This window comes from Phascolarctos cinereus, unplaced genomic scaffold (genome assembly GCF_003287225.1).
Source record: "Phascolarctos cinereus isolate Bilbo 61053 unplaced genomic scaffold, phaCin_HiC Scaffold_4;HRSCAF=312, whole genome shotgun sequence".
Taxonomy (NCBI): Eukaryota; Metazoa; Chordata; class Mammalia; order Diprotodontia; family Phascolarctidae; genus Phascolarctos; species Phascolarctos cinereus.
Window position 1 is genome coordinate 55,205,196 of NW_027555847.1, and position 21,313 is coordinate 55,226,508.

The window sequence follows — 21,313 nt, forward strand, 5'->3', positions numbered from 1 at the left end:
CCCCTGGCCTGGCCTGGGTGCTTGTTCTAGGAGGACATCCATCTCAGGAAACTGGAAGACAAACACTGGATCTGCAATGCTAGAGCAGATTGCTATGTCAGACAGGTGAGTAAACAAGCTTTTGAGCCCATAGCATGACTTTCTGAGCACCCCAAGGATTGAAAAGGGGGCAACAGAATGGATGAACATAAATCAAGGGATAGAAGGCAAAAAGCAGATGCACAAACTCAAACATTTTGTTTATTCATCTACCCATCCATCCATCCATCTATGTATCTATTCATCTATCCATCCATCCATATGTCCATTCATCCTTCCATCCAACTATCCATCCATCCAACAAAATGTATTAGGTTATTACTTTGCAACCAGGTCTGCGCTAGGATATATAAAGCTTAAGACACAGTCCTTGCCTTCAAGGGCCTGGCAGTCTAGTTAGAGAAGCAAGACCTGTTTGCATGACCAATCCAGAGCAGTATTTACATGTTATTGAGAAGGTACAGATTCTTAAGTGTTACATGCTAGCAATAATAATAACAAGAACAATAATATAATCATAGCAGACATTTAGTCAGCACTTGAGAATTTGCTAAATGCTTTACATAAATTGCTTCATTTGATCCTGACAACTTTGTGAGGTAAGTATTACATGTACCATTATTCCCATTTCACAAATGGAAAAACTGAGGCTCGGAGAGGTTGACTTGCTCATGGTCACAGGCGTACTAAGTGTCATTAGCAGAGGGAGATATTACTGAGGGGGTGCCAGTGTTAGAGGGAAAACTTTGTGGATAAATTGGGTTTGAGTTGAGCCTTTAAAGACAGGAGAGATATGGATGGTCGGAGAGGAAGGGAGAGTATTCTAGGCTGAAGTCACAGCATATGCAAAGATGCAGTTGCAGGAATGACCTTGGGGCATGCAGAGGGGATGGTAAGGGGTTAGAAGAAAGGGAAGGGAGAGTTAAGTTTTCAGTGAGCTATTTGGATCCATCCATTCTTCACCCGTACCTCCCTTCCCTTTTGCAGATATAAGCTGTGGGTGGATTCCTGCTCCGAAATATTCGGAGGCCTGGATATCTGTGCTGTCAAGGCTGTGCATGGCAAGGACGGGAAGGACTACATTTTTGAGGTAAGTCTGACTCAGGCAGGCAGGTTGGACTTTATGTCAGATGAGGGAAGAAAAGGGCCGAGGTAGGCATCCCTTGGTCTGTAACTCTTGCTTTTGGGTTAAGAAGCCACAGAGAAGACTCAGTGACCTGTTGGAAGTTCCTGGGGCTGAGAAACAGCATCTTGATGTAGGGAAATGTTTCAAACTATTGCATCTTATGGTCCTAGGAAGCAGAACCTCCCCTATACCCCCAGTAGTCAAGGGGTGGGAGTTTTCCAAAGTCCAGGTCTTTTTGGCCTTTTGTATTCTAAAAACCAGAGATGACACCATGTTTTCTCCTAGGACCCCTGCTCAGATGTCATTCTCCCTGGGAGAGGAGGAGGAGGAGGAGGTATATTGTGGCATTGGAAAACAAACAAACAAAAACCCCACCACCCCTGGAAAATGGGAGTCAGGAACTCTGGTTTCATATCCTCGTTACTATGACTAACTTGCTGTCTGACTTTGGATAAATCACCATGTTTGCAATGTGTCAGACTCTCTTCTCAACTAACTTTGAATCACTGTGCTAATAATGAATCCTGTGAAGTGGTCCCATGTATTTGAATTCACACTGTTCATAGCTGTAAATATGTAAAATATGGTCATTGGTTCTAGCTAAATGGAAGTATATAGTACAAATTCTAATAATGCAACCACCTCGAGGGTTAATTAATCTCACTAACCAGGACCTGGCTGTATTAAGCAGGGACCTATATACCAGGCTCTGTGCTAAGCACTAGGAATGTAAAGAAAGGCAAAAACAAGCCCTGCCCTCAAGGAGCTTACACTCTAATAGAAATAACTAGGGACATAGAATGATAACATCATCACTTTAGACTTAGAAGGAACTTGGCATTCCGGCCACCCTCTTCCTCCTCCACATACATATCTGGTCTCTCCTGCCAACTACAAACGTATCTGATAAATGGGAGTATCAAGGACAATATATCAATCCTTCTACCATTTGTGTTTTAAACAAGGATTGGGGGAGGGAGGGAATAAGCATTTATATAGCGCCTACTATGTTCCAGGCACTGTGCTGAGCACGTTTTTGGGAAAAAAAACCAACAAATGTTATCTCATTTGATCCTCAAAGTAGATGCTGTTAATTATTGCTATTATCCCCATTTTACAGCTGAGGAAACTAAGCCAAACAGAGGTTAAATGACTTGCCCAGGGTCACACAGTAAGTGTCAGAGGTTGGATTTGAGCTCAAGTCTTCCTGATTCCAGAGCCAACCCAAAGGAATAAATTGAAAATGGCAGAAATGTTGGGCCCTGTAGTTCCTGGACTTGGAGGGATCTTGGGATCAAAGGGTCACAGATTTAGAGCTGGAAGAGACCTCAGAATTCACCTGGATTTTCTGGAAGCCCTTCAAAGCACCCCCTATAAGGACTACTTCATCCTCTTATGAGAAGTCCTGCCTACCTATAGGACACATGGCTCCTACATATAGCCATGTGCATGAAGACCTGTTGCCAACGAGGGGTGGGGAGGCCTAGGAGGAGGGAGCCAAAGTCTGGGGCTGTCTTGTGGGCGTCCTTTGGATCACACATTGGAAGGCCATGTGCCCCACTTGTGGCTGGGGGTGGATGAGTAAGTTCTGTGGCACCGTCACTCTCTGCTTGCCTGATTCCTCTAATAGCTTCCTTTCTGAGAACTTACCACACCCCTGCTTCCAGCCATGGCCCTTAACCACATTTCCCTTTGCCTCCACTGCCCACTGCCTCAGCTACTTCTCTCCTCTGGGTGTGTGTGTGTGTGTGTGTGTGTGTGTGTGTGTGTGTGTGTGTGTGGAGCTCAATGACAACTTTGCCCCAAATTAGAGTGGTGAGGAAATATTGGGGGAAGATGCCAAGAGAAGATGAGTAGGGAAAAGGATTCAGGGGAGAGAAACAAGGAAACGGGAAGAAAAGATGAAGAGGTGAGAGGAAGGCAAAGGGAGGGAAATGGGGAGAAGGCAGATAAGGGGAGATGAAGCAGGGAGAAATGATGTAGAAGAGGAATGAGAAGGGAGGGGAGATGAGGAGATAGGCAGAGTGGCAGGAAAGGAAAAACGGTCAAGGAAAGGTGAGTTAAGACAAAGCTGCTCTGAAGCAGCCAGTGACCATGGTTGTTGGGCGGCCCTCAGAGTGGGCACCTAGTTCTACTTCTGGCAGAGTCCTTTTCCATTTATTCCCCTGAACCTTGTCCCTTCCAGGTTTGGGGGGACACTAGTGGTGCCCTACAGCATCCATAGGAGTGGAGAGTTAGGGTCCTAGAAGAAACTGGGCAGAGAATCAAGCCATGGTTTGCTTTCTGACTTCTCTCCTTTTCTCCGTCTCTTTCTTCCTTCCTTCCTTCCTCCCTTCTTTCCTCCCTTCCTACCTCCTTTTTCCTCCCTCCCTCCCTTTTTTCCTTCCTTCCTCATTTCCTTCCTTCCTCCCTTCCTTTCTCCTTTCCTTCCTTCCTCTCTTCTTTCTTCCTTTCCTCCCTCCTTTCTTTCCTCCTTTCCTCCCTCCTTTCTTTCTTTCCTAACCTCCTTCCTTCCTTTTTCCTTCCTTCTAAGATTGAGTCTATACTGCGTGCCTAGCTCTGGCACAGGGTCAAAGACTCATAGTCTATAGGACAAACACGACGCCCCCCACCCCTCATTCACACACAGTTCAATGTCAATACAGGGTAAAACGTGATAAAGAGCCAGATTTGAGGTATGCTTCTCAAGAAAACCTTAAATTTTTTTTTCCTTAAAAACACACACAAGGATTTCCCAATTAGTCAACAAGAATTTTGCTAAGCACTAGGGATGCAAAGAAAGACCAAAATATCTCCTATCCTCAAGGAGTTCACAGTCAAATGGGAGAGGTAATATGCAAATAACTGTGTGTGCATACCAGGTATTTACAGAATAAACAGAAACTAAGTTCTGAGGGATGGCTCTCAAGGGGTGCGCCAGAAAGGCCTCCTGAAGGAGGCAGGATTTGAGCTGAGCCTTGAGAGAAGCCAGGGAAGCCAGTAGGTGGAGGGGAGGAGGAAGCCCATTCCAGGCTTGGGGGACAGCCAGTGCAAAGCTGATCTGCACTGAGGATTACCTGGGGCACCCCCAGCTCATCAGAAGGCATTTCTGGGCCAACTTTCAGATTGATTTCCCCTTCCATATGTACCCCAAAATCTCCTTCAGATTCCACCATTTCCCTTTTTTGTAGGCAACCTGGCCTTAGGGACTTTTAGCCCTTTTTGAGGCAGTTTGATGAGATGGTGGATAAAGTGTTGGGCTTGGGGACCTGAGTTCAAATCCTGCCTATGACCCTGAGCGGGTTGCTTTGTTGTTTAGTTGTCTTTCATTCACATCTGACTCTTCGTGACCCCATTTGAGGTTTTCTTGGCAAAGATCCTGGTTTGCCATTTCCTTCTCTAGCTCATTTTACAGATAAGGAAACTGAGGCAAACAGGGTTAAATTACTTACCCAGGGTGACAGAGCTAGTAAGTGTCTGAGGCTGGATTGGAACTCAGATTCTGGCTCCAGGCTCACCTGCCATAAGGCAGGCCCTTAACCATGTTCAACCTCGGTTTTCTCGTTTGTAAAATAATGGCTCCTACCTCCCAGGGTTGACGTGAGGATCAGATGAGATAATACATATAATAATATGTATATTATTACATACATAGCATAATAATACATACACACATATAGATAATACATATAAAGCATCATATAAACATTAGCCATTATTATCTGGTTATGTGTATGTTTTGGTTTTTCAGAGGCTACTTCTCACAAATTAAAGAGATAGTGTAGGAGACAATGCTTCATAAACTGCTACGTGCTATATATATGTGAGGTGTTAGTGATGAGAAAGGGCTCCTGCTTTGTAAGGGGGTCCAGCCCTGGCTCATGGGCCCTTTGCCATCTTGGAAGGACTTTCAGAGTCCTTCCATAAGAGGGGGTACCACTGTGAAACTTCAGAAGCAGCTAGATGGTACAGTGGATTTAGCATGGGACCTTGAGCCAAAAAGTCCAATCCATCCTCAGACACTTAGGAACTGTGTGACCCTAGACAAGTCACTTAACCTCTGTTTGCCTCAGTATTCTCAACTGTGAAATGGGAATAATATCCCCAGCACCTACACTGCAGGACTGTTGTATGGATGAGATGAGTTAATACTTGCAGAGCACTGTAGCACAGTGCCTGGAACATAGTAGTTACTCTGTAAATGCTCATTCCCTTCGCCTTCCCCTTCTTTCAGTGAAATACCCACCCCAGGCCCCTGATGACTGGTGCCTGTGATACAGACACTGTCATGAGTGTCTTGACGGTGTCAATGTTTGTCTGTTTCATCTCGGTAACATCCGAGCTGGCGATCAGTAGGGGAAACCAAGAGAAAGCTGGTATAGAAGCTCCTCCTTCCAGCTGCTCTCCAAAGCGACAGGCTCTTCTGACCACACATTGTATTCCTCCCAAGCACAGAGAGGCTGCTTGGTCTCAGCACAATCCTGTCACCCAGGACTGTACCCAGTACTATTGTATGGGCACGATTGGCATATGGTGACTGTTTGATGCCCAGAAAGCCAGAGTCCCCTAATCTGGGTACAGCGTCAGAGTCCAGACCTCAGGCCAGCAGGAGAAAGTTCTCACGAGGCAGATTTCAGCTCAATTTAGGAAAGAACTTTCTGACCATCAGAGCTGTCCTGAGTGTCAGGAACATTATAGAGTTATGGCTTAGGCTAGGTCATCCAGAGGTCCCTGCTAAGTCTTTTGTTATTGTTGTTATTCAGTTGTTTCAGTGACTCTTTGTGACCTCATTTGGGGTTTTCTTGTCAAAGATAACTGGTCTGGTTTGCCATTGTCTTCTCCAGCTCATTTTACAGATGAGGAAACTGAGGCAAACAGGGTGAAGTGACTTGGCCAGGGTCACACAGCTAGTAAGTATCTGAGGCCAGATTTGAACTCAAGTCTTCCTGATTCCAGGCTTGGCACTCTATCCACTGCACTACCTAGCTGCCCTTCTAAGTCTAGACTTCTCTGAATCTGTGACCAAGGCGGGCAGCTAGGTGGCACAGTGGATAGAGCACCGGCCCTGGATTCAGGAAGACCTGAGTTCAAATCCGGCCTCAGGCACGTAACACTCATCGGCTGTGTGACTCTGGGCAAGCCACTTAACCCCATTGCCTAGCAAAATACAAAAAATAAAAATAAAAATAAAAAAATAAATCTGTGACCAAGAGGTAGCAATTAAAGGATGTAGTTTTCAGCCCCACATATAAAAGGAAGACATTTCTCTAGAATGCAGGAGTTCTTAACCTTTCTGTGTATGTCATGGACCCCATCTGGTAACTTGGTAAAACCTACAAACCCTCTCTCAGAATGACATTTCTAAATGCATTAAAAAAAATACATAGAATTACAAAAGAATATAATTATATTGAAGTAAGTAATCAACATTTTTGAAATAAAGTTCATGAACCCCAAATTAAGGACCCCCACTCTAGGTGATGCAAAGCCAAAAACAATCAATAAAAATCCATTTAAAATTTTAAAAAAGGAAGATGTTTCTAATGGTAAGAATTATTTAGCTATGAGCTAAACTGGCCTGTAAGGCAGTGAGCTCACTGTCACTAGAAGTGTTCAAATAGAGGTTGGATAACCACTTGCCAAGAAGTAATTCCTGCATAAGTTGAGATATTGGAATGGACCACCTTTTAGGTCCCTTATATCTCTAACCTTCTACAAGTCTGGGACTTTAAGGAAAGAACACTGACTTGGTAGTCACAGGACCTAGATTTAAATTCCACCAAGCTTCCTGGGTCATTTGTAAAATGAGAAGGGGTGGATTAGCTTCCCTCTAAGAGACCTTCTAGCTGTAGTTCAGGAGTTCTTGACCTTCTTTGTGTTGAGGACCCCCTTGGCAGTCTGAGGAAGCCTATACACCCCTCCTCAGAAAAATTTTCTGAAACGCACAAAATAAAATAGAGATTATAAAGGAAACCAGTTATACTGAAGTATACAAGACTGAAAAGGAAACCAATTATATTGAAATACCTCAAAGTATTTAAAACCAGCCTCAGAGCCCAGGCCAAGAACTCTTAATCGGAGTCTGTGAATCTGTAATCTTTTCTATGACAGGTCATGGATTGTGCAATGCCTCTAATTGGAGAACACCAGGCGGAGGACAGACAGCTAATCACCGAACTGGTCATCAGCAAAATGAACCAGCAGCTCTCTCGGACCCCTGCCCTGTCTCCCCAGAGACCCTCAACCACCCAGCAACCTCAGGTAAACTTGGCATCAGAGAGATGTCGGACAGCCATTTGTGGATCTGGGAGCCCACGGAGCTGGGCTCTAGCATGTCTTGTATTAGTGCCCTAATTCCTTCCAAGGTACAAGGTTGGGGAAGCTGGTGTGTGGGGTTGGTGGGGCTAAGGGTGCTCATCGATGGGGTCAAGGTTCAACATCGGAACTATCAGGTGTGGAAGGCTTTTCTGTTACCTTAGAATTTATATTAGAGTAGTAATGTATATTATGTCATGTCATATTATATTACACTACATTATCTCATGTATTGTATTATATCATGTTATATCATTTTATTATATTATATAGTGTATCATATGTTATGTTATGTCATGTTATAGTGTTCCCATTGGCCCTGAGGGGTTCTGGGCGCCCTGAAAAGACTACATGCTAGGGTGCGGGAATTTCCTAGATTTAGTTCAGAGAACCAGAGGGGATTTCGACTTCCCACTGACTGGAGTCCTTCCCACCAGCTCCAAATCAGGATGATTTGGCAAAGTCTAAAAGGAAAGGGATGATCGTCTCTGGACCAGATTGGTTCACATTCTCCAGACAGAGAGCAGATTTCTGAAGGAAGCATCAAAGTTCCTCTAGGAACCCGAGGATAGGAAGTAGAAACCTATCCCAAGCATCTCCTCTTTCCTAGAGAAGCCATGCCCTTCCACCTCTGACCCTCCCTGAATCCTCCCTAGGTGAGCAGTGAGTAGAGACCTTCTGTTACTTCTGAAGCTTCCCATGTTGAGTGATCCATACCAGACCTTCATATCCACAAAGATGCTGTCTTCAGTGGGAGAGGCATCCCCGGGACCCAGACGCTAAGATGTCTCCCCCTCCTCAGAGCCTCAGGCCATTGGAAGGGACAGCCCTAGGAGACAATGACACCTCTTTGGAGCTAGAATCATCTTGTCAACCATCTTGAGGAAAAAAGGCTTGCCAGTGGCCAGCCAAGAACTTGGCTCTGAGCTCCCAAGAGCCAGCATTGAGCTCTGACACAATTGTGCAGCGGCCAAAGTATGTCAGCCCGCAGCATACCCTTTGCCTTCCTCTGCAGTAGCCCATGCCTTCCTCAGGTACCTGGTGTACACCTGTCAAAGCATGCTTTTAGGGAAGGCTGTATCTATTCTATCGAGTTAGGCCTCTGGTGTGTTTACGTTTGGGTCACTCATTGTCCCCTGTGAAAGGGGTTTCAGGTATCATTCAGCAGGAGGGCACATTATTTTATGTAAAGGGTGGGGAGGGTCCCCTTTCAAAACCTATCCTGCCGACATAGGTTCAATCTGTCAATCAATTGATAGGTAGGGGCATTAAGTCCATACTGTGGGCTAGGTCTTGGGGATAAAAATACAAAAGTGAGCTAACTCCTGTCTTCAGAGTTTGCACTCTGCCAACCTAAATGTTAGCGTTGAACTTAGAAATAATATTATGTCATATCATATCATATCACATGATGTTATATTAATTATCCGTGCACTTCAAATTATATCATATTTATTTATCTGTCCACAAGTTCTATCCCTCCCATAGAATATAAACTTCTCAAAGGCAAGGGAAATTGTTTCATCTGTATTTCCCAAGACTTACACATTTTTTATGGATACATTTTATGGTTCATATTTTTTATGGATAGTGCCTTGATGATTTCTTTGGTGTAGGGAATTCTCAGTAAGGAAACTTTCTGCACACGCGGATTGCCACTGGCTCTGTAATTTTAAACACTTACCTGGAGGACTGAAAGGGTGGATCAGTGATTTGCGAAGGGTCAATCAGCCAGTAGGTGTCAGAGGTGGGCTCTGAACAAGTATCTTCCCAACCGTGAAGCCAGCTTTCTATCTATTGTACCACCCTGACTTTCACCTTGCCCAGATTAAGTGCTTAATTGAATTAAATTAAATGTAACTTTGGCCGAGTCACTTTCCCTGCTGAGCTTCATTGGACCATAAATTTGGACCTGGAAAGGACCATAGAGGTCACTAACTCCAACCCCTTTATTTTACAGACTAAGGGCCCAAGAGGTTAAATGACTTGCCCAGGGTCATATTGCTAGTAAGTGTCTAAGCAATTCCAAACCCTGCATAATCCTCATACTCCCTCAGTTTCTTTTTCTGTAAAATGAAAGACTTTGGAATAGAGTATATCCAAGGTTCCTTCCTGCACCAAGATTCCACGACTGCTTCTTTCTCTGCAAAGTGAAGAGACTGGAGATTCGATGTTCTCTGATGTTCCTTTCTCATCTACATCCTATGACCTTATGTCTCTGTGACCTATGGTTCAAATTTTGGCATTTAAAGGGGTTCTGAGATTCTGCAGGCTCTTCTCCGGCCCCAGTGGCCGTAGAAAATCTCTTTATGTGGATCATTGCCTTCAACCCAGACCCTGGATAAAGGAGGTGTCAAGTACAGTAGGTAGGGCCTATGACCAAGGGCAGGTTGGGTTACTGGCATTGACTGAGTGAGTAGCACAGGCTCTCCAGACCTCTGAACCAGCCCCCCACCCCATAGTGGTGTTCTCTTCCCGATAGCTGCCATTTTGTAAGCAGGCCCTCCTGGCCCTCTGACACTGGCTCAGAAGGTCTTACCAAGCTCACTTACACCTTGGCCAGCCTCTAGTTGTCCTCTTCCTACCAATGTATCTCTTGCCAAAGAACTGAAAATCCATTCCTCAAGATGTTAGTCTTTAGAAAATTAGAGCAGGGCAATTAGGAGAACAAAGCTTAATTGCCTATCAGAGATTCAAGCCTATTATTACAGCATTGTACTTAACCAGAAGTGATGAAAAGATTTTCTGTGCTTTAAAGTTGGGGGGGGGGGGAAGAGAGCAGGGCGGTGAGCTGGGGGAAGTTCTAGCCAATTGCTCTGTGACCTTGGGTAGGTCACTAACCTCTCTCAGTCTCTGGTCTCTGAAATGTTATTGAAAATGTTTTGCAAACAAGCACTGCTGTCATTATTATTATCATTGCCATTTTTGCTATGTTTAAAACAAGAAGATTGGACTGAGTGACTTTGAAGGATTCTCCCTCCACCCCACCCCCCATACCTCTGCCCATTTCTAACTTTCTCTGAGCATATGTCAAGCAGCGTGACAGGTGCTTAGAGACATGTCTTCCTGACATGTGTAATAGGCCTCTTAGTCAGACTGGAATGAAAACCCCCTCCTTCCCCCCTCCCCTCCACCCTTCCCCTACTGCATCTGAGTAAAGGGCAGAGTCAGGGCCAGAATCACCCTACTATGGGTGTATGTGTGTGTGTGTGTGTGTGTGTGTGTGTGTGTGTGTGTGTGTGAGCAAGTCACCTAATATCTGTTTGCCTCGGTTTCCTCATCTGTAAAATGGGGATCATAAGAGCACCTACCTCACAGGGTTGTGGTAAGATATTTGCAAAGCACAGGGCCTGGCAAATAGCAGGTGCTAGAGAAATAATTATTCCTTTTCTGTGTTTGAGGGTACCAGGCAGACCTTTTATACCACTGCCTACCCCATACCTGAAATGCTACCTTCACTCCTTTGGGTCTTGGAGGCTCTGAGGGCTTTCCTAATTCCTCTAGGAAAGTTACCTCAAAGGAGATAAAGTACTTTGCAAATTACAAAATTATCCTTATTAGTATAAAATCTGAACCCTTCTGGGAGAGTGAATATCTTAAGTGAGTCGGTGTGATACAGAGGAAAGACTGTGAAGTCAAAGGACTCAGGTTCAAGTTCTGACTCCGCCGCTTACTGGTCACATGATCTCTCTAGACTTCAGTTTCTTTTGTTAAATGGGAATGGGGTTGGGGGAGGGAGGGGGAGCCCGGACTAGGTCACCTCTGAGGTCTCTTTCAGATCCCTGATCTCTTATCAGCTCACACCCCAGGGTGGATTGATGACTCCCTCCCTCCCCCCCCCCATTTCTGAAGGGGGTGGGATATTTAAACCTTGAACCAAAGACACACCATCTCCCATTCTCAGTGGGACAGTGACACCTGGTGGCCAACATCGGTCCCAGCTTAACGTCTCCTATGGATTGGGAATTTAGAGTTTGGAGAGCAGTGACAGCGTCTTGGCTACCCCACCCTCTCCCACAGAAGTGAAATGACATCCCAGGTTATTCTAGGAGAGGATAACAGGTCCTTGGATTCCAAAGAAAAGCCAAATGGCTTTTCTATGTGAAAGGATAGAAATCACCTCCCCTTACTAGCTGTTATATGGAATATGGGCTATAACCTCATTTTACAGATGAGAAAACTGAGGTCTGGGGAGATTTGGGGATTTGTCCAAGGTCACACAGTCAGTAGCAGAGGGAATTCCAGCACATGTCCTCTGATTCCAAATCCAGCCCTTTTCCCCATGTGTCATGCTGTTTCTCCTTCTCAAGGGAACATTTTCATTTTCCTGGGGGATTCTCAGAAGCCAAAAACAGTATAAGAGTCAAAGGGATGCATTGCTAATGTTGGAATTTCAGGCAGGAACACAAGCAACTTGAGAAGGTTTTTGGAGGGAGGGAAGGTACCCCTATAAGGATATGCATAGCCACATACTTATGGGCCACATATGGGAGGGGGCCTCTGATCCACCCCTTCCCTCCATAAAAGTCAGCGAAGAATGTTGATATTGATAATAACTAACATTTATATGGGGCATCCCAAAAGTCTTAGCGCAGTTTAAATCTTTAATATCTGAAAACTGAACTAAGACTTAAATGCTAAATTATCTCGTTTCCTCTTCACAGCACCCAGGTGAAGTAGGTACTATTAATTTCATCTTACAGATCAGAAAAATAAAGATCAGAGAGGTTAAGTAAGACCCTTGATCACAGAGCTGCTACCAGAAGCGAGATTCTATCCAAGACCTTCTGGGCACCACGTCTAGCAATTTCTCTGCCTTAGGTGGAGGAGTGAGAATGACTGTCCTCAGGACAGCAGGTGGGATGTCCTGATTAGATCTTTGGCTGTCCCAGATCCTATTCTGAGTGCCCCAAGGGAGAGATCCTGAGCTGGACCCTTAGGTAGGATGTCTGGGAACCTCAATAGTCACAAAGCTGAGGAAGAGGAGGAGGAGGGAGAGGCCGGTGTCAGGGCCGCACGGGCTTATCCAGAGAACAGAGGTCGTATATACTCCCTGAGAGCCAGAAGCCAAAGCATGACACCCAGAAGGACCCTAAGTGCCTGAGAATGTTAGACCTACTGTCCCTTTTGCTAGAGCTGAACCTGAAACCTTCAGACCAAATTATTTCACATTGCCTCACTCTCCCTGGGGTACTGAGCCTGGAGGAAGCCAGGACTCCAGGAGACAGCCAATCAGAAAGGTACAACATCATTGTTTGGCCAGGAGCTCAGCCTCTTTCCTGGGGCCAGACCCTGGGACCCTTTCCCAATTTCCTGTCTCGAATACTGCTGAGCAAGCTCAGGGCCCTTCCTTTACGGAGGGGGAATGGGTGGGGGTGGGCAGGGGAGGGGGCATCTGGATTTAGACCAACACGCTCTCAACAGTTGACTCACTCGGTGTCTTTCCTTCCTCCTTCAGCGAGGCTGAGCCCTACGTCCTGCCAGAACCTGAGATAGGATCGAGACAACAATTGAGCCTCCCCCTCTGCCTGGCCTTGTTTGCTGATAACTGCAGGAGGAGGAGAAGGGGCCTGTCTTTGCTGTAGTCACCCATGCTCCCACCCCCACCCCCCACTCCCTCCTCTCCCTGGTGGAAACTTGTTTTCTACCCAACGTCTTTGTCTGGAAGCTGGGTCCCCTTCCCCTCCCGGATTCCCTAAGGACCACTGAAAAGTTCATAGTTTCCTAGAACAGCTTCAGGAGCTTATCATAGAATTCTAAGTGATTAGAGGCCGGAAGGACCTCAGTGCATGGTGTGGTAACCAAGGGAGTCAGAAGGCCTGGATTCTAATTGCAGCTCTGTAAGTAACTTGCAGTGTGTCCAAGATCACACCTCCCTCTCAAGCCACTTTCCCCCCTCAGACTCTTGGTTTCCTGTCCTGCAAAGCGAAGGCATCAGATGAGGTGATTTCAAAGTCAGGCTGGTAGCATGGAGCACCTGCTATGTACCAGGCACTTAGACTAAGCACTGGGGGCACAAGAAAAGACAACAAACAAAGCCCCCTCCCCACTTTCAGCTCTAAAACTTGGTCTTGTGACCAGATTGTTTCATCCAAACCTACTCACTTTACAGATGAGGAAACTGAGACCTGAAGCAATAAAGTAATTTGCCTGATGTTACACAGTGAATTCATGGCCTAGAATCTAAGCTCCCTGTTCCCCAATCCTCTGATCCAAGTGCTGGGCCATAAGCTGACTGAGGCTGGAAGACTACAGATACCCGCCCTGGGATTTCTAGCCCAGGGGCTGAGTCTCAGGTTCTCTCTTATGGTGTTAAGGAAGCTCCAGATCTCAGAGACTTTCTCTACCAGCCGTAATTCAGTTAACAAGGCATAGCTCCACCCAGGTCTGGGACATTTGCTTCTAGTAACTTGGGGCGGACTCTTCTTTCCAGGGGATCTTTTAGGAGGGTTGTGACCCCTCTTTCCCTTGGGTCTTCTGCTCTCTGGCCTAGTTCTCCCCTGTCTCCCAATCTCCTCATTACCATGTTATTTACTATGCCTGGTAGGCCTGGAAAGGCAGATACCCTTCTCTCTATGAGAAAGGAGGCCCTGCCATGAATAGTGTCTATAGCCTCTTCCGTCTTAGGGCATCTTCTCAAGTCTCTCTGGTTAGTATAGTTTTGGAGGGTAGTTAAGGTAGTTAGGACAGCTCCCACATGTTACCTCTGCCTCTGTTGAGGACCCCCTGCCAAGGTTGGCATTACACCAGATGGCTCCAAGCCCAGTAGCCAAAAATATCTCCCCCATTTCCTTTCAAAGGGTCTGCAATTCCACTATTAGAAATTCATTCCTTCAGGTCTGAGACTTTAGGGGGCCTTCTCAAAAATGCTTATAATGCTGGAAGAGGAAACACCTTGAGCCATTATGAGCTAAGACTGCAGCCAGGGATCTTAACAGCCCTGGAGAGCAAGACCCTAAGGAATGGGATGCAGGATGCTAGAGAGGGCCTGGGAAGGGAGGCAGAAGGGCCCAATTTAAACTTTGCTGACTGCCCAGTTTTGCCCTTCCCCTCTGCCATTAGAATTGCTCGGGGCTCCCTGGAGACAGTCAGCCTCTGCCCCAATCCCCACTGCTTGTACAACTCTGCCGCACTCTGATGGCCATCACCAATCTGCCAGTCTAATTGTTCTCTACCGCTGCCCGCACCAGGAAGGCTATTTAAAAGCCAGGCCAGAGGGCAGACAGCCTCTGTCCTGGAAGCGGCAGTCAGGCCCTGCTCCTGCCGGTTTATGGCCCGGCCTGCCTGGTACAGATCCTGAGATGCCAAATTCCATTGCCCACCCGTTTCCTTGGGCCTAGGCTTAGACTCCGAGCCCCAACCTGGCCCCCTGTGCTTGCTTGGGCTCCAGCCTGCCTGACTCAGACCTCTGAATCCTGGCCTTCCACCTGTAGACACTGTGCTTTAATTAACCTCTGAATGTAGACCACAGCCTACTTAGCTGGGCTCCAAATTGTCCAGCATCTCCTGGTTTTTCCAGCACTCAGGATTCTGACATCAACTTCGCCCCCCGGGACTAGAGATGATCATATACTAGGAAGTGAATTGTTGCTCCTCTGCCCCTCCCCAATGGGATGTGGTACAGCGGAAAGAGCACTGGGTTTGGAGTCAGAGAACCTGGATTCAAATCCCACCTGCAATGCTGCGTGACCTTCAGAAAATTGCTTACCCTCTCTGGGCTTCAGTTTCCTCACCTGTAAAATGAAGAGGTTGCATTAAGCTGTCTCTGAGGTCCCTTCTAGTTCTTAGTCTGTAATCCCATGATCTCTAGCCCAAATATCTCCTGGTTAGTCCCACTATGGCACTATCCATACGCTGGTGCCAATGCCCCACCTTTTGTCCTGGATCCCGAGAATGGGGAACAGAGCCAGTGAGGAAACTCTCCACTCCCACTATCCAAACCACCCTTTGACCATTGCCTCCAGGAGGGATGCTGGGAGGGAGATGTGCTCCCCAAGAACTGATGTTCTCAGGCATCTCCAGGACCAAAGATAGATCCTCAAGGAAGCCAAACCCCAGAGGGAAGAAGCCCGAAGCAGAGGGAAGGCCAAAGGAGCCAGAATGTCTCGGCCTGGCAATGACCGGCCCCCTGAGGAATGCTCCCTCCCTCTCGGCCCCCCCCCCCAGAAACCTCCAGGACACAGCCCTGATGGAGCCCAGGGGAGGCCGGCAGCTCCCCAGCCTGGCCATTCCCAGGCTCTGGACCCCTGGCTGCCCTGACATCCCGTTTGGGGATTAGAAAGGAGCTCATGATCTCAGCCCACACTTAGGGCCTTCTCTCCCCCAACCCCTCACCTCCAAGCCTGTCCTCAGTGTCAGAGGGCAAAGGGAAATGGCAATGAAGAAGGAGCAGAGCGGCCCAAGGTCCTGGGCCTGGAGATCTGGAAGGAACTTTAAGGGCCATCTGGCACTTCTAGTATGTCTCCCTTGTTTTGCAGAGGAGGAAACTGAGGGTAAGAGAGGACAATGATTCCCAAGGTCGCACAGGGAGTCAGGCACAGTGGCAGGGGATTTGAACCCAGGTCTTTCTGGCTCCAGGAAGACCTGTACTTGGGTCCTGTCTCTGTTACTTATTAGCTATGCCAATTTCTTACAACTCTGATTTTCTGGGAGTCTGTGATTGAGGAGAACCAAGGCTGGCCTGGCATATAGGTGGACAAGATGGTAGCCTACCTGGTGTGATTTTGGGGTGTTGGGATGATTTCCATAACACCTCTCCAACAGTTAAAGGCAGTGAGGTTGCTCAGTGGTTAGAGCACCAGGCTTGGAGTTAAGACTAGCTGTGTGTCCCTGTGTGTCACTTAATCTCTTCTGCCTTAGTTTCCTCAACTGTAAAATAAGGGTCATAATAGCACCCATTCCCTGGTGGGTTTTTTTTAGGCAATTGGGGTTTGCCCAGGGTCACACAGCTAGTAAGTGTCCAGTGTTTGGTCTAAGGCCAGATTTGAACTCGGGTCCTCCTGACTTCAGGGCCAGTGCTCTATCCATTGGGCCACCTAGCTGCCCCTCCTGTCTATTGTTGCTGTTCAGTTGGGAACAACTCTTTGTGAGTTTGTGAATGATAGCACACTCTTAGTAAAGATGCTGGAGTGTTGCCATTTCCTTCTCCAGCTCATTACAGATGAGGAAACTGAGGCAAAAAAGGCTAAGTGATTTGCCCAAAGTCACACAACTAGTGAGCACCCAAGGCTGTATTTGAACTTGGGTCTTCCTGACTCGAGGCCCAGTACTCTATCCACTGTACCACCTAGCTGCCTCTGTCATATTAATAAATGCTTATTTTCAAGGAGTCCCAGGTCTGAATTCCTCTCTGACACCAAATAGCTGTGTGAACCCAGGCAAGCTCTCTGAGCCTGAGATTCCTCATCTGTTAACTAGAGCTGAAGAGATTTGCCTTTCTTTGCATCAAAGGGCTCTTGGGAGAAAAAGTATTTCATAAACACCACCCTCCCCACTCCCACCCCAGCTCTGCAAACCGGAGCTGTTATTACCTGAAATTCTACTGCCTCTGAATCAGGAGAGCTTTAGACCTAGAAAGGGGAAGGACCCTTAGAGATGACTGAGTTCTACTGTCTCATTTTCAAGATGAAGAAACTGAGGCCCAACCATTTAGGGACAGCATATTGCCTCGTTGTTACTGGTTCATTCCTTGGAGCGTGAAGGGTGATTCTTAGACTCTCTTAGGTGAGAGAACAGGGAAAGAGCCTATGGGGAAAGAGTGCTGAACTTGAAACTTGGCTTACTTATGTCTCAGGCAAACCACTTGAATGTCTACCTCAGTCTTCCAGTCTTTAAAAGGAGCAGGATGACCTCCAAAGCCCCTCCCACTCAGGATCTATGGTCCGACTTCTGCCTGAGCATCTCTGGATAGCATTCTGCCTCAGCTTGGACTCTGAGCGCTGGGGAGCTCAGTACCCTCATGAAGCATCCTGCGTTAGTACTGGACAGCTCTGATGTGTGTTCCCCATGTGGTCTTGACAGTTAGCCCCTCTGACCTTGAGTTTCCTTGTAAAATAATAAAGTTGGGCTCTGTGATCCAGTTCTAACTCTTATGACCCCAGAACTGTTCAAACGGTCTTCTTCACGTCAAGCTCCAATCAATCAAGCAAGTATTCCTTAATGAATGAGTGAAAGAAAGCAAGCACGTATGAAGTGTTTATGATGTGCAAAGCGCTGGAGATATAAATAGAAAAAAAAAGCCAGTCCCTGCCTTCCAAGACAGCACACATGAGATGATTTGTCTGAAGATGGAGATGTCCCGGGGTCTTTGGGGAGCCGCAGCAAAGCAGATGGTCATGCCTCTTCTAGAAGGTCATTTCTACTGATAAAGTCCTATGCCTCCCTGAGGTAGAACCATTGACAATGCTCCCTTCTTTTACTTTTTACTGTGTGGCACTGTGCCCGGTGCTGGGAATGCAAAAGCAGTGAATAAAACAATCCCTGCGCATTTGCCCACTGAGTACAATGCCCAGCAAACAGTAAGCACTTAATACATGCTTGTTGTTGTTTTTGTAACATTCTAATGGTGGAGATGAGCACATATAGCATGAATATAAAATTAAGAAATGCCAGTATGTACAACGTAGTTAAATAGAAGTTAGTCTTGCCCTCTGGCTTTTTTGGTCCCCCCCCTCCCCCTGCCCCCATGAAAATGCCTATCCTCAAGGAAGGGAAATAACTAGAGATCTCATCAGACAATACTCATCAGATGACAAAGAAATCATTTGGTAGCCAGAGGAGAGCAAAGATGGGCATCAGGGAAGATGGGCATCAGGGGACATGGGCACCTCGGGGAGATGGGCATCAGGGAAGATGAGCTTCTTGGGGACATGGGCACCTCAGGGAGATGGGCATCAGGAGACATGGGCACCTTGGGGAGATGGGCATCAGGGAAGATGAGCTTCTAGGGGACCTGGGCACCTAGGGGAGATGGGCATCAGGGGATATGGGCACCTTGGGGAGATGGGCATCCAGGGGAGACTGTGCTAAGGGGAGAAAGGAGACAAAAAGAAAAGGCAGGTGAGAGGCAGGGACAAGCCCACACTTTCCAGGATGGCAGAAGGCCAGTGCTGGTGATGAATCATGACCCCATGAAGGGGTCAGTGTGCCCAGGCGAGGACTTGACCTTTACTGAACTCCAGCATCCCACTCAAGGCCGTGGGAAGACTAACCATGTATTCTCCACATATCCTCCCTGTTTCTGGGAAATGCCAAAAGCCACCTGAAAGAGGCCACAGCCGTTCCCATTGACCACTGCCCTTGGAATGTAGAGTTTGAAGCCTTGGAATTCAAATGACTTGGGGCTGCATAGCAGAGGATCTGTTCTCACAGACTGGGGTATCCTTTCCCTAACCTGACTTCAACATAGCTGAAAGGGCAAGCCTACCCAGCTGGGGCTCTAAATCCTGTTCTGTAACTGCCTCCTACCCTTCCACAGTACCCAAGCTGTGTGACCTTGGACAAATCACTTAGCTTCTCTGGACCTCCGTGTTAGCCTTCACCTATGCCTGAAGTTTGACTCAGAGGCTATGGCCTGAGACAATTCCAGCTTCCCTTGTCCCAAGCCCTTTCAGCCTTTCTGGGGATCTAGACGAAATAATTCCAGTCCAAATAACCTTGAAAGCCTTGGAGTGGAGAATGAAAAATCATTTATTAAACATTCACTGTGTGCCAAGAATCATGCTAAGATTTGGTGATACGAATTCAAAAGTGGGATAATCATCTTCAAGGAATTTATATTCTAATAATTCTGACTCTAATAAATGGAAACTTGATATAAATAGGAAGGAGCAGTGCCATCCCAGCACAGGACAATGGTGCGCTAAGGGCATCTGTGTGGGGTCTTAGGGTTCTGGCTGCTTACCCCCTAGACCTGAGATTAAGAGAAGGTGCAAACTCACCTGGAAGACTGCTGTGCTCTCTCTTTTTCTAACCCCACCTCTCACCACCCCTCAAATAACAGCAACCCAAAACCCTGACTGTCCCTTTGTGCCCTGGCCTGTAGGTCCCCCTTTAGGGCATCACCTCCTGCATCAGCTGAAATAAGTAGAGTGAGAGAGAGTGGGGAGAGGAAGAGCTTTTCCTTCTCTTAGATCTGTTTCCTACTTGGCCTCTCAAGTCAATTCAGCCAAGGCTTTTAGGAAAGCAAAAGTAAAGAAAGGGCTTTTTGCTCCTTGCTTTGGAGAAGAGCTCAGGGCTTTATGCCAGCCCCAGGAATAGCATCTTAGCTTATCCCACAGCCATCCCTCAGCTTAACCCCTTACAATCTTGAGGGTTATCATCAATCAATCCACAAGCATTTATTAAGCAAATAAATGGGGATACAAAAATTAAAAAAAACTAGTCTATGTCCTCCTATATCTAGACCCAGGAAGGACCTTAGCAGTTATCTAATCATACCATACCTTATTTTACCAATAAGGAAACTGAGGCTCAGAGATGTTAAGTGATTTACTTAAGGTCATGTAGATAGCAGGAGGCAGTGAGGATTTGAACTCTTCCCACTGAACCACAAAGAGCTTTGGCTGGGCTGTTAGCCTCTGAGAAATCATTTGATGTAAACCTTATCCATAGCCATGAAAATAATCAACAAATATTTATTAAGCTACCTGCTGTGTTCTGGGAACTGGAGATAAAAATACAAAGCGTTAGACAATCCCCTATTCCCAAGAGGCTAATATTTGGGGCAGCTAGGTGGCGCAGTGGATAGAGCACCGACCCTGGAGTCAGGAGGACCTGAGTTCAAATCTGACCTCAGAGCAAACACTTGACACTTACTAGCTGTGTGACTCTGGGCAAGTCACTTAACCCCAATTGCCTAAAAACAAACAAACAAAAAAAAAACACCAAGAGGCTAATATTCTAACCAGACAAGGGGCCTCCCTCCCCTGGAAGAAGAGGAGAGGGGCTCAGGAAACTTCCCCAACCACTTCTGACTGGATCACAAGTATACTGTTCCTCCTTCACACTAGAAAAATGACTATGATCTGTGTGTGCTATCAGGAGGTTTACAATCTAATATAGGGAAATAAGACTTAGTGGAAGAGATAACTAGAAAACAATGTCAGACCTCATGCAAAAGGGGGCAAAAAATCATAGGGGGCAGCTTGGTAGCACAGTGGATAGAGCACCGACCCTGGAGTCAGGAGGACCTGAGTTCAAATCCGGCCTCAGACCAAACACTTGACACTTACTAGCTATGTGACCCTGGGCAAGTCACTTAACCCTAATGGCCTAAAAAAAAAAATAAATGTAAAATCATAGAATCTAAAAGGTGAGAGACATTTCCCAGGAGATCTAGTCTGGCTTTCCTCTAAATTCAGGAATCCCCTCAGTCCTGATGGCTGGTCTTTGGGCCATCTCCCAAAGCAGGCCGTTCTATTTTTGAATAGCACTAATTAGAAAATTCTTACTTATGTTGAGGCCAAATCCTTTTTGTGGGTGTGTGTGTGTGTGTGTGTGTGTGTGTGTGTGTGTGTGTGTGTGTGTAATGGACTGTAAGGAATTTAGAGGAGATGCTATAAAGAAAAGTCATTTTGAACTAACTAGGAGGGAAAGAAGGCTTCCTGGGCACTGAACTTGAACGAGGTCTTGGGGAAGGAGAAAATTTGGCTCAGTAGAAAGGAGAAGAGAGGTCACTGTACTTACAGAACTTGAGAATGCCTAAGATAAAGGGCACCTTAGAACAGAGAACAGAGAATGTTAGTGCCAGAGAAGACCTCAGCAATGACCTGGTCTAACTCCCTCATTTCACAGAGGAAACCAAACAAGGACGACCAGAATGAGTAGAAAGGCACAGTCAAAAATCAGAGTCCC

The 21,313-nt window shown here is 46.6% G+C and overlaps 1 protein-coding gene across 1 annotated transcript in view; it reads left to right on the forward strand.

Annotated features, from left to right (window-relative positions):
- Nucleotides 1–21,313, forward strand: part of SYN2 (synapsin II) — a 265,548-nt gene that overhangs the window by 231,098 nt on the left and 13,137 nt on the right. The window contains exons 8-10 of the mRNA XM_020981071.2: nucleotides 31–105; nucleotides 1,027–1,129; nucleotides 7,256–7,405. Of these exons, the coding sequence (XP_020836730.1) occupies nucleotides 31–105; nucleotides 1,027–1,129; nucleotides 7,256–7,405 (328 nt within the window). The remainder of the gene's footprint in view (nucleotides 1–30; nucleotides 106–1,026; nucleotides 1,130–7,255; nucleotides 7,406–21,313) is intronic.